Source organism: Chiloscyllium punctatum, chromosome 5, assembly GCF_047496795.1.
Source record: "Chiloscyllium punctatum isolate Juve2018m chromosome 5, sChiPun1.3, whole genome shotgun sequence".
Lineage (NCBI taxonomy): Eukaryota > Metazoa > Chordata > Chondrichthyes > Orectolobiformes > Hemiscylliidae > Chiloscyllium > Chiloscyllium punctatum.
In genome coordinates this window covers 2,769,443-2,784,725 of record NC_092743.1, presented here as the reverse complement: position 1 = coordinate 2,784,725, position 15,283 = coordinate 2,769,443, and the positions used below count along the sequence as shown (strand labels likewise).

At 42.6% G+C, this 15,283-nt stretch overlaps 1 protein-coding gene across 2 annotated transcripts in view; it reads right to left on the bottom strand.

Moving 5' to 3' along the window:
- The window catches only part of fastk (Fas-activated serine/threonine kinase), a 70,806-nt gene that overhangs the window by 33,845 nt on the left and 21,678 nt on the right, over positions 1 to 15,283 (bottom strand). For both annotated transcript variants that reach the window (XM_072569621.1, XM_072569620.1), the window contains exons 5-7: positions 14,432 to 14,648; positions 13,243 to 13,402; positions 2,245 to 2,336 (exon numbers count right to left, since the gene is read on the bottom strand). In XM_072569621.1, coding sequence (XP_072425722.1) covers positions 2,245 to 2,336; positions 13,243 to 13,402; positions 14,432 to 14,648 — 469 coding nt within the window. The remainder of the gene's footprint in view (positions 1 to 2,244; positions 2,337 to 13,242; positions 13,403 to 14,431; positions 14,649 to 15,283) is intronic.

Sequence of the window (15,283 nt, the reverse complement as noted above, 5' to 3'; positions counted from 1 at the left end):
CCTCTGGTTCGGCACTCACCCATCAGTGGAAACACGTTTCCTGCCACCAGAGTATCCAATCCTTTAATAATCTTATATGTCTCAATCAGATCCCCTCTCAGTCTTCTAAACTCAAGGGTATACAAGCCCAGAACTCCAGTCTTTCAGTGTAAGGTAATCCTGCCATTCCAGGAATTGACCTCGTGAACCTACGCTGCACATAATCTCCATAGGACAAACATAATAATTTATGGCACAGAAAAAGGCTATGACGGGTTGTTAAACTGAATTGAAACAACCGGGTAACCTGTGGTCTGTCACTATGAAAAATAAATTTGCAGGAAAACTGCTGATTGTCATAAAAATACAACTGGGCTGCTAATGTCTTTCAAGGGCATCTATGGAACAAAATATATAACTTTGCTCAAGTCACCCACATACTAAAAATAAAATTAGAAATCAGGATTACTCCAAGTCTTATTTTCCTCCTTTTGTTTGCTCGAATCTTCCTGATGCACAGCCTAAAGCCACTGGCTTCATTTGAGACAGCCAAGTACCAGCCTTTAAACATGAGCTTAGATTTAGAGCACAAATAATTCAACTGTGGATGGCATCACAACCAATTTAACTCATCCACAGACAAACCACACTAGGTTGCTGTCTGGCTGGACCACATAAACACACAGGGGCAATTAGAAACGGGCCACTTTCAACATTACTTGGCCCCAAGCTCAAGAAATATTCAACTGTTCATTGAGCACCCATCAGAGATCAAAGCGAGAAACCACTGCTAGAGGGTCCATCTCTCTTTTTAGATTTTAAATCAAAGACTTCTTTCCCATTCTTCTCTCCTTGTTCAGAGGAATGCAAAAAATCCTATTGCCAGATTTGAAGAAATGCAAAATCCCCCTAAGTGTCCTACTCAATGTTTATCCCTCAAACAGCATCATCAAAACAAGACAGATCGCAAACCAGGCACTGGGTTTTATGAGAGAGGGAGAAGATTGTGAACCAAGAGTAAATTTTGGTTAGACCACATTTAGAGTACTATGATAATAACAAAAGCAGAAAGAGCCAGAGAAACTCAGCAGGTCTGGCAGCATCTGTGGAGAGAAAAACAGAGTAAACTTGAGTCCAATATGACTCTTCTTCAAAACTGGTTAGATTGACGCCACTAGACCAATTTCACCATCAAATCAATATTCCCAGAACTGGTGTTCTGGATTACTGATCCAGGGATGTTAACACCATGCCACTGCCTCTCCTTCCACCAATGGGAACAGCTTCTCTCTCTCTCTACCTCCAGATTCCTCATGATTTTGAATACCTCTTTCAAATCTTGTCTTCTTCTTGGAGAAGAGAAGATTAACAGTCCCAATTTCTCAAATCTATCCTCAAAACTGAAGTTTCCAGTTTCAAGAACCATCCTTGTAAATTGTTTCGGTACTCTCTCCAAAGCATTCACATCTTGCACCCAGAACTGTACATTATACTCCAGCTGAGGTCTAACAAGTGTTTAATATCACCACCCTGCTCTTGTACTCTACGCCACCATTAATAAAGCTGGGGACACCGAATGCTTTATTAATTGCTCTCTCTTCCTGTTCTGCCACCTTCAGTAATCTGTGCATATCTTTACCGAGATATTTGTCCATATGATTATCAATTTTGTCCAGAATCAACCTAAAGTCAGCCACTATCAGCCCTAATTAGCAGCTATACATTCTCCCAGGGTGACCTTCCCTCATTCCTTTGTCTGTCCAATTGTTGTCTCTCTCTCTCTCTCTCTCTCTCCCTGGGCTCCATCTCCACCTATTGTTTACTCCTCTCCCTTCCCTCACCCCATTGTCAGCAAATACACCAAGGAGAGTCACTGGACCCTAAAGATTAACTTTGCTTTCTCTCCACAGATGCTGTCAGACTTGCTGGGGTTTTCCAGTAAATCCCACTTTTGTTTCAATTCCAGCATTTGCAGTTCTGTGGTTTTCTTGTTTCGTGAAAAACCCATTATTGCAGCCAACGGACCTCCCCCAAACTGTATTAGAAGAAATCTCCATGGCTACAGAAGCACAGACAACTTAAGTATTAACTTCAGACACATACTGTATATATATATTGCTAGTCCAAACTTAAAAGAACCAATATTAAATCCATATAAACTATGCAATTTATAGATCACAATACTGGGATAGCAGAGTTCACAAGTTACTCTTTAAGTGATGCAGTGTATTAAAACAGGAAGACAGCTCATTTAAGGATCATTACCTGTATAATACCCTGGGGGAAGAACCTCGTCTTGTTTGTAACACTGATCCCCAATCAGCTGTCTCAAAGCTTCCGCCACCAACCCTTTGTAACTGGAAAACATAATAGGTGAGATAGTGAAGCATATTTCAGCTCAACAGAAAACCAACAACAGCCTATACTTACATTACACCTTTCAGAGAGAAATCCATCATGGCCATTCCCAAAGGGGTCACAAATAAAAGGCCATTTGTTGCAGGGAGGCAGCTTTGCAGCTGGACTCCCTTTGACCATACAAGACCTGCGTAGTAACTTCATATTTTATTTCATACGGAAGCCTGATGGTCTTGAAATTAATTAGAAAACCAGTGAGCTCAGAAAAAACACTTGGTGCCTCACCCTCCACCTCACTGACTTCACCACTTCCTGAGCAAAACAGTAAGCTGGACAGCTGAAGTGGATAGGGCAGCAGGACAGGGAGGGAGAGGGCTAGCAGGACAACCAGCGAGTGGTCAAGTGTTTCTGTGTGCCATCGCCACAGCCAACTATGCCTCCGCAGGCAGCTATCTTTGGCAGCGGTAACACATACCACACTCTGTAACTTACTACAGAGGGTGAAAATGTGGGATGGTGATCAGAATCAAAGGGATGAACCAAAGGCAGGACAAACAAAAGAGTTGTGATAGGAAGGTTTCAACCAGGAATTTCTTGCACCTGGTTTCTAGGAGGTTGACTACAACGCCTTGAGTAGCCAAGCAGCTAGGAGAATGGATTGAGACTAGATTTAAAGAAATTGCAAATTGTGAGAAAGCTTGTACGGCTATGGGATATTATAGGAATAGGAAACAGAAGAGAAAACCTGTAGTAATCTGGGAGGAGAGCAGGAATTGTGTCTAATTGGATAGCTCTTTCAAACACTTGGTATTGGAATGTCAGGCCAAATGGCTTACTTCTGTACTCTAAGATTTGACACCAATTCTCAGTAAATTATCCATTGGTGTAAAGATTAAAAGCCTGCAGAACTTCATTAACACTGACTGTCTTCAGAGGTGTCATACTCAGAATGACTTCAAGGAATGGCAACAAATGCTAACCTTGCCAGCACCACTTACATCTCAGGAACAAGTATGGAGGGATGGGTTGGGTGCCAACTTTTAACTTTCTTGTCATAAAATATTGTTTTTTTTCCCTTACTTTGTGTTGTCTGGGGCAGGGGCATGGCTTCAGTTAGAAGGAATCATGGTGGGATTAATGGGTGGTATGAGCGCTCCCTGTGAACAAGGGGGAAAAGTCTCCTTTCAGTTAGGTTTTATGCTCTTATGTTGTAGAAGTAGTTATTAGAAGTTTTGATTTAATAGTTTTGGAAGTTGCCTTTTTAAATTTATATGTACTGTTTATAGTTTTCACTTGGCACGCTCTGAGTGGGGTTCTTCCTCCTGGTGGGGGGGGGGTCTCAGACTGTTTTGGATGAACATGGCTAACTATTCGTTTAAATGTTGCATCTGGAATGTTAAGGGGAGTTACGCACCGATTGAGAGAAAAAAGATACTGTCAAGTTTTAGAAAAGAGACGGTTGATGTAGCCTTGTTGCAAGAAACACACTTAACCGATAAGGAGCATTTCAGTTGCAACAAGGAGGATTCGGCCAGGTGTTTTTCTCATCTTTTAACTCCAAAAACAGAGGAATTCTTCTAATTCGGAAGAACCTCCTGTTTCAAATGCTAGGCCAAATAAAGGATGAGTCTGGGCGATACATGGAGAGTCTCAAGGGATTCTTCATGTATATTGCCCCCCCGGCACATCCCTTTAAACTTGTAACGGATATGCTTTTTAGATTGATGGCCAATGGGGCGTCATACAATTATAGGGGGAGACTTTAACCACATTATTGACTCCGAGGTGGACAGGATGCCTAGGGGTCTTGCGAGTATGTCTCCAAAATCCTGGCAGTTGGTGGACTTGAACAAGGAGTTGGGATTGGTGGATGTATGGAGATGCCTCCACCCCGAAGGAACGAATTATATCTTTTTTTTCTAATCCACATAAGTGAAATATCAGAATTAACATGTATTTTGCCTCATCGGCCTTTTTGAACTCGTTACTGCCCTGCAGAATAAGGAACATAACCATTTCTGATCATGCGGCAGTGTTTATGGAGGTCAAGGCAGGAGCTGGTGGGATGGGTTCCCGGCACTGGCGCATTGACCCTTTCCGTTTATAGGGTATTTTTTTGTGGGAGTTTAAAATGTTTTGGGATATCAATTCAGGTACGGCCAGCAACCCATCGGTGTTGAGGGAGACTGCCAAGGCCTATACACGGGGTTTAATTATTTCTTACTCTGCAACCCGGAAACGACAGAGGGGAGAACAGCAATGTTTGCCCAAGGCTCGCCTGAAGACAGCTGAATTAGCATATTTTGATAGGCCATCTATAACTAAATTACAGAGGATTACTGTCCTTAGGGCTACTTTAAATGCTGCACTTACCCAAACAGCAAAGAGGAAAACCTCTTTTGCGAAACAAAGATTATTTGAGTATGGTGATAAACCAGGTAGATATCTAGCACACTTGGCCAGAAAGAAGAATGCCCCCAATCTATTATATCCATCAGAGTGTGTGCTGGTACTCTGACTTGCAATGCCAAAAAGATTAATGCTGCATTTAGAAAATTTTATTTTGAGCTGTATCAGTTAGAGGACTGTGAGGATCGAATGACGAAGATGGAGTTTTTTTTAAGACCTTGGACCTTTTGGGTGTAACCTTAGAGCAGGTGTCCTTTTTGACAATTCAGGAAGGACAGGAGGCAGTAAGGCTGCTCCAGAGTGGTAAAGTGCCTGGACCAGATGGATTTATAAGGGGTTTATAGACAAGCTGGCTGGGCCACTCGTGGATATGTACAATTACTCATTCAGTCATGGCTGTCTCCCAACTTCTTTGAGAGAAGCAAATATTTCTCTTATCCTTAAGAAAGGAAAAGCCCCAGAGGATTGCACTTCGTACAGGCCCATATTATTACTGAACGTGGATTTTAAAATCCTGTTGAAAATGCCAGCATTAAGGGTGGAAAGGGTATTGCCTTTTATTGTAAAGGAGGACCAGACGGGTTTTATTAAGGGTCATAGGTCTACCAATAGTATTAGGAGAGTTTTAAAAATGGTCCAAATATGTCAGCAAACAACAATCCCAGGTTTGGTAGTCTCCCTGGATGCAAAGAAAGCATTTGATCAGGTGGAATGGTCATACCTCTTTTATGTACTGGAGCTGTTTGGTCTTGGAGAGGTTTCTACCAAATGGGTGGCAGTGCTGCTCCGAAAGCAGTGGTGCTCACTAATCGTATAGGGTCAGATAGTTTTAGTGTCGGCAGGGACTGCTGTCAAAGGTGCCCTCTCTTGCCACTATTACTTACACTGGTGATTGAGTCGTTGGCGGAAGTCATTCAGACGGATCTTAATATAACTGTCCCGGATGTAGGGCCAGGCAGGCAAAAAATTATCTTCTTTGTAGATGACATCCGTCTCTTTTTAACCGATCCAATGACATCTGTGCCCCGCTTAATACAAGTAATTAATCTATTTGGTTTGTTTTCAGGGTATAAAATTAATTTCATGAAATCAGAGGCCATGCCTGTGGGGTATCTTATGAGATTATCCAACTTTGGGGATGGAACCAGTTTCCCCTTCTGGTGGTCACAAGAAGGTTTTCTGCATTGAGGCATTTTTATTACCCCGGTTTTTGGTCAATTATACAAAGGCAATTAAGAGCAGCCGCTAGAGAAAATCAGGCAGGACCTTCGGCATTGGGAAAATCTTCCGATATCTTGGTTGGGCAGGATATCCCTGGTTAAGATGAATGTTCTTCCACGCTTATTATATCCCATGAGAATGCTCCCTTTGATGCTGCCAAGGCAAACATGGCGTAGGCTTTACAGCTGGCTTGGATCTTTTATTTGGCGTCATAGGCCGCCTCTTATTAAACTGGATAAATTGCAGCTTTTGCAAAGGGTTGGGTGGGGGGGGGGGGGGGTGTGCCTAGATATTCCAGACTTAGGAGGTACCAAATTGAGTTCCTTGTTATCCTATGTGGCTGAATGGGCCTGTCATGATCCGTGATCAATTTGGCCAAACAAAATGCCCTCTCATTAATTTGTTGCTTATGGACAAGATGAGAACTATTATGGATCTCTGCAAAAACCCAATTGTCCTAAACACAGTTAAAGCATGGAGAATGACGCTGCAGGGAGATGGCAATTTACAAAAAAACTTCCCCTTTCACCGCGATAGTGGGAATGTCAGGATTCCAGCTGGGTGCGATGGCCTCTGGCTTTAAGCTCTGGGAGTCCAGAGGAATCTCCTGTGTGGGAGATCTGTTTGACGGGGAGGTCATGATAGGAGAAAGTGAGGACTGCAGATGCTGGAGTACCAGAGTTGAAAAATGTGGTGCTGGAAAAACACAGCAGGCCAGGCAGCATCCGAGGAGCAGGAGAATCGACATTTCGGGCATAATCCCTTCTTCAGGGGAGGTCATGATGTCCTCCGAAAAGCTGAGTCAGAAATTCGAGCGACCTAGGAATGCCATGTTTTGTCACTTCCAGGTTAGAGACTTTGTACAAAAAAAAAGACTACATTGATGGTTAATCCCTATAAATTGGATATGGAGAGAAGAGTGGTCCGGTCTACGGGTACCCTCTCGGTTAGTATACTCTATCCCTTGTTAGGTAGTATTGTTTCGAAGGACATTGAATGGCTATATAAAACCTGGACTCAAGAATTAGGGGTGGAAGTCTCCTCAGAGATGTGGGAGGATATCTGGGAAAATGTTAGGAAGATCTCGATTTGTAATAGGACCCATGCTATTCAACTGAAGGTACTCCATAGGGCTCACCTAGCACCAGAACAGCTTGTGAAATTCAAGTGTTCCCAATGTGCCCCAAGTGCAAAATAGCAGTTGGTACTCTTACTCACTGCTTGCGGTCATGCCACAAGATCACCAGGTATTGGGATGACACAGCGAGTGATTTGGTAAAGGTTTTGGGAACTGAGGGGTTAGCTTGGATCCAGTATCCCTCCTTTTGAGTCTCCAAAAGCTTCCCTCCCTGGTTGCGCATGGGAAGAAATTTTTAATATGCTTTCTTTTTGCGCGAGGAAGAATATTCTGATGAGCTGGGTGTCGGAGAATCCCCCAGGACTCTCACGTTGGCGTAAGATAGTCGTGGAACACATACCCCTAGACTTCCTTACGAATATGGTGCACCAGAAAACGGAATTGTTTTACAGAATCTACTCAACCTCTCTTCATAGCTAGCACTATCCATACCAGGCAACATCCTCGTAAACCTTCTCTGCACCCTCTCCAAAACGTCCACATTCTTTTGGTAATGTGGCGATCAGAACTGTACACAGTATTCTAAATGCAACTGAACTAATGTCTTGTACAACTTTAACATGACTTGCCAGCTCTTATACTCAATACCCTGTCCAATGAAGGCAAGCATACTATATGCCTTCTGAACCACTCTATCCACCTGTGCAGTAACCTTCAGGGTACAATGGACCTGCACTCCCAGATCTCTCTGCCCATCAACTTTCCCCAAGTCTCTTCCGTTCATTGTCTAATTTGCTCTAGAATTAGTCTTGCCTAAATGGATCACCTCACATTTGTCTGGATCGAAATCCATCTATGACTTTTCCGCCCAACTCTTCAGTCTATCTATATGCTCCTGTATTCTCTGACAGACCCTTATGCTTTCTGCTACTCCACCAATCTTCATGTCATCTGCAAACTTGCTGATCATACCAACAGTGCCCTCTTCTAGATCATTTATGTATATCACAAACAACAGTGGCCCCAACACTGACCCTGTGGAACACCACTGGTCACCTTTCTCCATTTCGAGAAACTTCCTTCAACTACTACTCTCTGTCTCCTGTTGCTCAACCAGTTCTTTATCCACCTAGCTAGAACACCCTGCACACCACGTGACTTCACTTTTTCCATTAGTCGACCATGGGGAACCTTATCAAACGCCTTACTAAAGTCCAGGTATATGACATCAACAGCCCTTCCTTCATCTATCAACTTGGTCACTTCCTCAAAGAACTCTATTAAGTTGGTAAGGCATGATCTCCCCCGCACAAAACCATGTTGCCTATCATTGATAAGCCCATTCTTTTCTAAATATAAATAGATCCTATCCCTATCCCTCAGTACCCTCTCCAGCAACTTTCCCACAACTGACGTCAGGCTCACTGGTCTGTAGTTACCCGGAATATCCCTACTACCCTTCTTGTACAGGGGGATAACAAGAGCAACCTTCCAGTCCTCCGGCACCTCACCTGTATTTAAGGATGCCACAAAGATATCTGTCAGGGCTCAAGCTATTTCCTCTCTCGCCTTCTTCAGCAACCTGGGATAGATCCCATCCGGTCCTGGGTATTTATCCACCTTAATAACCTCTAGCCTACCCAACACATCTTCCCTACTTATGCCACTGTGATCCAGACTAATCAAACTTCTATCTCTAATCTCAACATTCATCATGTTCCTTTCCTCAGTGAACACTGATGCAAAGTAATCATTCAGAATCTCACCCATTCTCTCAGGTTCAACACACAGCCTTCCTTCATTATTCTTTAGTGGACCAATCCTTTCTCTAGTTACCCGCTTGCTTTTTATATAAGAATAAAATGCTTTGGGATTCTCCTTAATTCTGCTCACTAAAGCTATTTCATGACCCCTTTTAGCCCGCTTGATTCCTAATTTAAGACTTGTCATACTCTTCCGATATTCCTCCAGGGCCCATTCTGTTCTTAGCTGCCTAGACCTTATGTACGCTTCCCTTTTCCTCTTGGCTAGTCGTACAATTTCTCCTGTCATCCATGGTTCACAAATCTTGCCCTTCTTATCCTTTGTCTTCAACAGGACATGCATATCCTGCACTATCTTTAACATATCTTTGAAAGCCTCCCACATATCAAATGTGGACTTCCTTTCAAATAGCTGTGTCCAATCCACACTTCCAAGCTCCTGCCTAATTTTGATATAATTGGCCTTGGCCCAGTTTAGTACTCTTCCCTTAGGACCACTCTCATCTTTATCTATGAGTATTCTAAAACTTACAGAATTGTCGTCACTGTTCCCGAAGAAATCCCCCACCTCAACTTCTACCACCTGTCCTGGCTCATTCCCCAGTACCAAGTCCAATATGGCCCCTTCCCTTGTTGGACTATTTTGATGTAGCTATATCGGCTATATTACACAGGGCCTTTATTTAGCTGTGAGGACTGTGCCTGTCGGTTTGGAGGAAGAATCCTGAACAAATATGGGTCTACTTACTATTGCTCCCAATGGTGGGGAGCTGTGATGAGATTGCGCTAAGTGCAGTAATTTAATTGAATATCATTTAAATTACCTTGTTACAACTTGATTTAATTTTATTTCATCGGTTTATTTATTCTCCTTGGTTATTAATTGAACTGTAGTTTTTATAGGGTTTGTTTGGGGTTTTTTTGTGTTTCTGTAGTCTGTGGAGTAGATTAGTAGTTTGCTTTCTATTGTTGCTATTATATTGTAAAGTTGTCATACTATTTTGTATTCAAAGTTTGGGAGAAGATTTGTAGCTCGGGTGCTCGTTGTTGTGGTTCTGTTCGCCGAGCTGCAACACAAATTCCCAGCTCGGCAAATAGAACCACAACAACTATTTTGTGTTGTTTGTAATTTTGTAAAAAACCTAAGATTTTTTTTCAATAAATATATTTATATAAAAAAAACAAAGGATTTTTCTGTCTGAGTGGGTAATCAACCTGCGAAATTCATAACCACAGAGAGCTGTTGAAGCTGGGTCATTTATTATATTCAAGGGCAGATATTCAAGGCTATAGACAGATTTTTACGAGAGCATAAGGTACAGGAGCAGAATTAGGCCAGTTGGTCAATCGAGTCTGCTCTGCCATTCGATCATGGCTGATATGTTTGTCAACCCCATTCCCCTGCCTTCTCCCAGTAATCTTTGATCCCTTTACTAATCAAGCACCCATCTGTCTTAAATACAAGAACTGAGAGGAGGAGGAACAACTTCAGCCAGAGGGTGGTGAAACTCATTGCCACAAAAGGCTATTGAAGCCAAAACATTGAGTGTATTTAAGACAGTGATAGATAGATTCTTGATTAGTAAGGGGATCAAAGGTTTTGGGAAGAAGCCAGGAGAACAGAATTAATCAATGGTTCCAGGGTAAAGACAGGAAAGTGGAGCTGAGGGTTACAGATCAGCCATGATCTAATTGAATGGCAGAATAGACTAAATGGGCTGATTGGCTTTTTCTGATCCTATTGCTTAAGAAATCAGTCCCTCAAGCTGCCCCACCATTCCATAAGACCATGGGTGATCTGTCCCGGGCTTCAACTTTTCTTTGTCAACTTGTCATCGTCCTTATGTCATTGACACTTCAAACATCTATCCATTTTCCCAATAATTACTTTCAGTGATCGAGAATTTCAGATATGTAACATCCTCTATAAAACAAACTTCTTCATATCTCAGTTTCAAATAAATATCCCCTTATTCTAGAACTACATCTCATAGTTCGAGATTCCTCACAAGAGTGGAAACACATTCTCAACATCTCCCTTGTCCAAGAGAAAACACTGTAAATCCTCTTCAATCTTGAAATTGGCTAAACACTTCCATCTCTTCCAACTTCTTTTACAGTGTAATTTTTGGAGATTATGTATTCCCAACATAGGTAATGAACATACTTAAACATGACACTCAACTGCATTACAATCACTGAATTCCATACTATCAATATCTTAAGAGCTGCCTTTGGCAGAAACCTAACTGGAGCAGCTGCATAAACACTGTAGCTACAAACACAAAGCCTATCCACCATGTACCGGGCAGAGGTCAGGCATGAGATGGAAGGTTTCCCAATTGCCTAGCTGACTGCAGCTCAAGAACATCCAGGACAAAGCAGCTAGCTTGACTGGCATTACATCCCCAAACATTTGCCCACTCTACCATCATGCTTAGCAGCCGCAATGTGCATCATCTACAAGATGCATTGCAGAAATTCACCAATGCTCCTTTGAAAGAACCCTCAAAACTAATGACTTTTAGCAGCTAGAAGAGCATATGTGTGGAACTATCACCATGTTAATTGGGATACATTTCAAACAGATCTGACAACTGAAGACTGGGCCATGAGGCACTATGGGCCATCAACAACAGCACAGTTACTCGAATCAATCTCTGGCGCTGGCATATTCCCCACTCAATCATTACCATCAAGCCAGGATAGCAATCACGGTTCAATAAAGAGAGCAGCAGCCTTCCAAGAGCCTGTCCACCATCTAAATCAACAACAACAATCTTCAACAAAACAGGTTGCTTGATTTGCACCACATCCACCACAGATCCCCAAACATTCACTCCCTCCAGCACTGACTACAGACGGTCAATAAATGCTAGCCCAACCAACAACACCCAGATCCCACAAGTGAATCAAGAAATACATGTAAGCACAGGTCTCTTCAAGATCCCCCTCCAAGGCATTCACCAGCCTGACTTGGAAATAGCTCCATTCTCTTCTCTACTTCTTCATTGTCACTGGATTAAAATCCTGGAACTCCCTTCCTAAGAGCGCTGTATGGGTCCTTACAGCGTATGGAGTGCAGTATTTCCCGAAGACAGCTCACCATCACATCTCTAAGGGCAATTAGCGACGGCCAACAAACATTAGCCTTGCCAGCAGCGTTCACATCCCAGAAATGAATAAGCCAGGATTAATCCCCCGGCTTGGATGGCAATGGTAGAGTGGGGAATATCTCTAGCCATGATGTTAAGTATTTTTGAATCATTCCACTTTAGAGTTGTCCTCAAAACATCGCTAATGAGATCAAACATGTCCACTGACTCATGGGAGACCCTGCCGTGTGAGAAGGTTCATCCAGGAGTGCACCAAGCAGATCAAAAACATTCATTGGGAATGTGCAGAGGCAAAGTTAAGGTTTCTGAAGGAGCACATAAACCTTCAAACCTTCCATTTGCCCAATCCTATAATTATCACTGCCCTGAATGACTCAGAATCAGCATCACTGGATTCATCAGCATTGCAGAACCCAATGAACTGGAGAAGAAACAAGTCATCCTCGATCCTGAAAGACAGGCAACAACTCAACACCTTTATTCATAAAACTCAAGCTCCAATAAGCTTTGAGCTCTCATTACTGCCTCTGTCTTCAAAACTCTATGCACAGGAACCTCACCTCCATGCCACCGGGATCCCTAACCCTATACACTCTTTAGAAATATGTCATTCAGTCTGTATAGCCGATCCTTAACCCTTGTCTCAAAATGCATCACTCCATAATTTTCTGGATTAAATTCCAACAGCTACTTGTTTGCCCATTTTCCGAGCCTATGTCCTGCTGCAGTCAATAGTGATCATCCTCACTGTCCATCAGATCTTCAAATGTGGTATCATTAAGTAATTTCGAAATAAAGCAAGGAACCAGGTGCTAATTTTAAATCTGACTTAAATACATTTTTGATAAGCACAGGTATTAGGGATATGGGCCAAAAGCAGGTATATGGAGTAAGGCCACAGATGAGCCATGATCTCATTGAATGGTGGAACAGGCTCATAGGGCGAAATGATCTATTCCTATTCTTATAGAGTCATGGAGTCATAGAGATGTCCAGCACGGAAACAGACCCTTCGGTCCAATCTGTCCAGATATCCCGACCTAATCTAGTCCCACCTGCCAGCACTGGCACTTATCCCTCCAAACCCTTCCTATCCAATAACCTGAAAAATGACCATTTACAACACTAACCATTTTATGTCCTTCTGTCAATTTTTTTCTAAGCTGACACTGATTCATTTACTTGAAAATCCATTTAAATGACATAAAGTAGATTTTTTTCTTTCATGTTAGTTTTGTCACAGAGCAAGTTTATGACAGCATAATGATTCATTAATAATTAAATTTTATTCCTGGTAATTATCTAAATGACCACTGACCTGTACTTCCTGTTCACCTCATCTGCAGTCAGTACACGGTCAAACATCATCACTTTGTATCTGTCCTCCAGTCGAGGTCCCTTGTAATCACTGTGCTCCAGCTCCACTGCAGCATCAAGTAGGGACAGGTATCGGCGAACAATCAATCCATACGGACTGTCTGAAAAAACAGAAAACACTGCAAACAACTAGAATTACTCTTGGAATTCACACAGTTTCTCTCAGGATCCTATAATAAGAGATTTGCGCAGTTAATCTTGCGAGTCCTGGAGTGGGAAATTTACAGAGTTACTATCAGCATTCCACAATAAAAGATTTATATTAGATTACATTACAGTGTGGAAACAGGCCCTTTGGCCCAACAAGTCCACACCGACCCGCTGAAGCGCAACCCACCCATACCCCTACATTTACCCCTTACCTAACACTACGGGCAATTTAGCATGGCCAATTCACCTGACCTGCACATCTTTGGACTGTGGGAGGAAACCGGAGCACCCGGAGGAAACCCACGCAGACACGGGGAGAATGTGCAAACTCCACACAGTCAGTCGCTTGAGGCGGGAATTGAACCCGGGTCTCAGGCGCTGTGAGGCAGCAGTGCTAACCACTGTGCAATCACAAATTAAGGGATTGTGCAGTTAATTCTTGGATCTCACAACAAAAAATTTACGCAGTTACTCATAGTGAGGACTTGCACACAATTACTCTCAAAATTATGTTTCTCTTTATTCTTTCATCTGGCATGAGCATCACTGGCTGGGCAGGTACTTGTTGCCCAATCCCAATTCCTCCCTTGAACTGTGTGGCTTGCTTGGCCATTTGAGGAGGCAATTAAGAGTCAGCCATGTTGCTGTGTGTCTGGAGTCACGAGGAGGTATGATCGGTTAAGGACAGCAGATTTCCTTTCCCAAATATCATTCAGTTTTTATGACAATCAATGATAGTTTTGTGGTCACTATGACTGAGATTAACTTTCAATTTCAGAATTAAGGAGTTAATTTAATTATCACCAGCTGCCATGCAGTGAGTTTGCATTCTTTTAACTAACCACACTTCAGTGCTTGAAACAATGCCACCTTGAGAGGATCACCTCCTCGACAGTCTGTTAACTGACCTCCTTCCCAACACTACCTGGAGTAAGACCTAATTCTTTTGATCCTATGGGAGTTATGAAGGAAAATCATACTCATCACGTTGTTGATGAAAGCAGCAGAGAAGACTTTGTCAAGTATGGATCCTGGAAAATGTCCCAGTTGGAACATGGACATGAAGATATTGACTGTGGCCAGGGGTGAGTTCATGGCTTTGACCTCCAGCACGGACTCCAGCTTTGCAAAAAACTTGGCTTCATGGGAAGGTTTGTAGTTCATCCGACTGAATGGGAAGACGAGCTTCTGAATTATCTGCAACATGAAACAACTCAAAGTCAAACACTGTCATACCTGGTTTCAAGCCTGTGGCTTGGGCAATGCCCAAGCTTCACACTCAACAGTCCACAGCTGGGAGCAATAAGTTGTAACATCACATTAACCTGAGGCCCCAAGTTCAGTGCCCACAATAAGGTTATGAACTGATGGCAGCAGCAATAGTTCATGTAAATAATTACACATGGGGATTCCTGGGAACGCCCTGTGAATAATCACACACTCTCAGCGATCCCTTTAGATATTCATATCTGCCCAGGGGCACCCTTTAAGTATTTCACATGCTCCCCAGACCCCTTGTAAATCTTCACCTCAGTTGAAACCTTCACTGTCTTTCAGTTGTTTGATTATTTGCACTGGATGTGTAGAACTTTCCTCCAATTAAATGTCAAAGCTTATTATTTTCAGATCTGCTACAAACTCTACTCCACAGATAGTGATTCCATCCTTTTCCCTGGTAACTGTTGATGTTAATCAGACCATTCACAATCTTGATATCATATTTGATTATAAGATATGTTGCTGACCATTAAATCATGGGCAGCCACACCTTCAGCTGCCAAGGGCCTCAGGTCTGGAACTCCCTCCAGAAATCTCTGCTTTGTGAAGGTTTT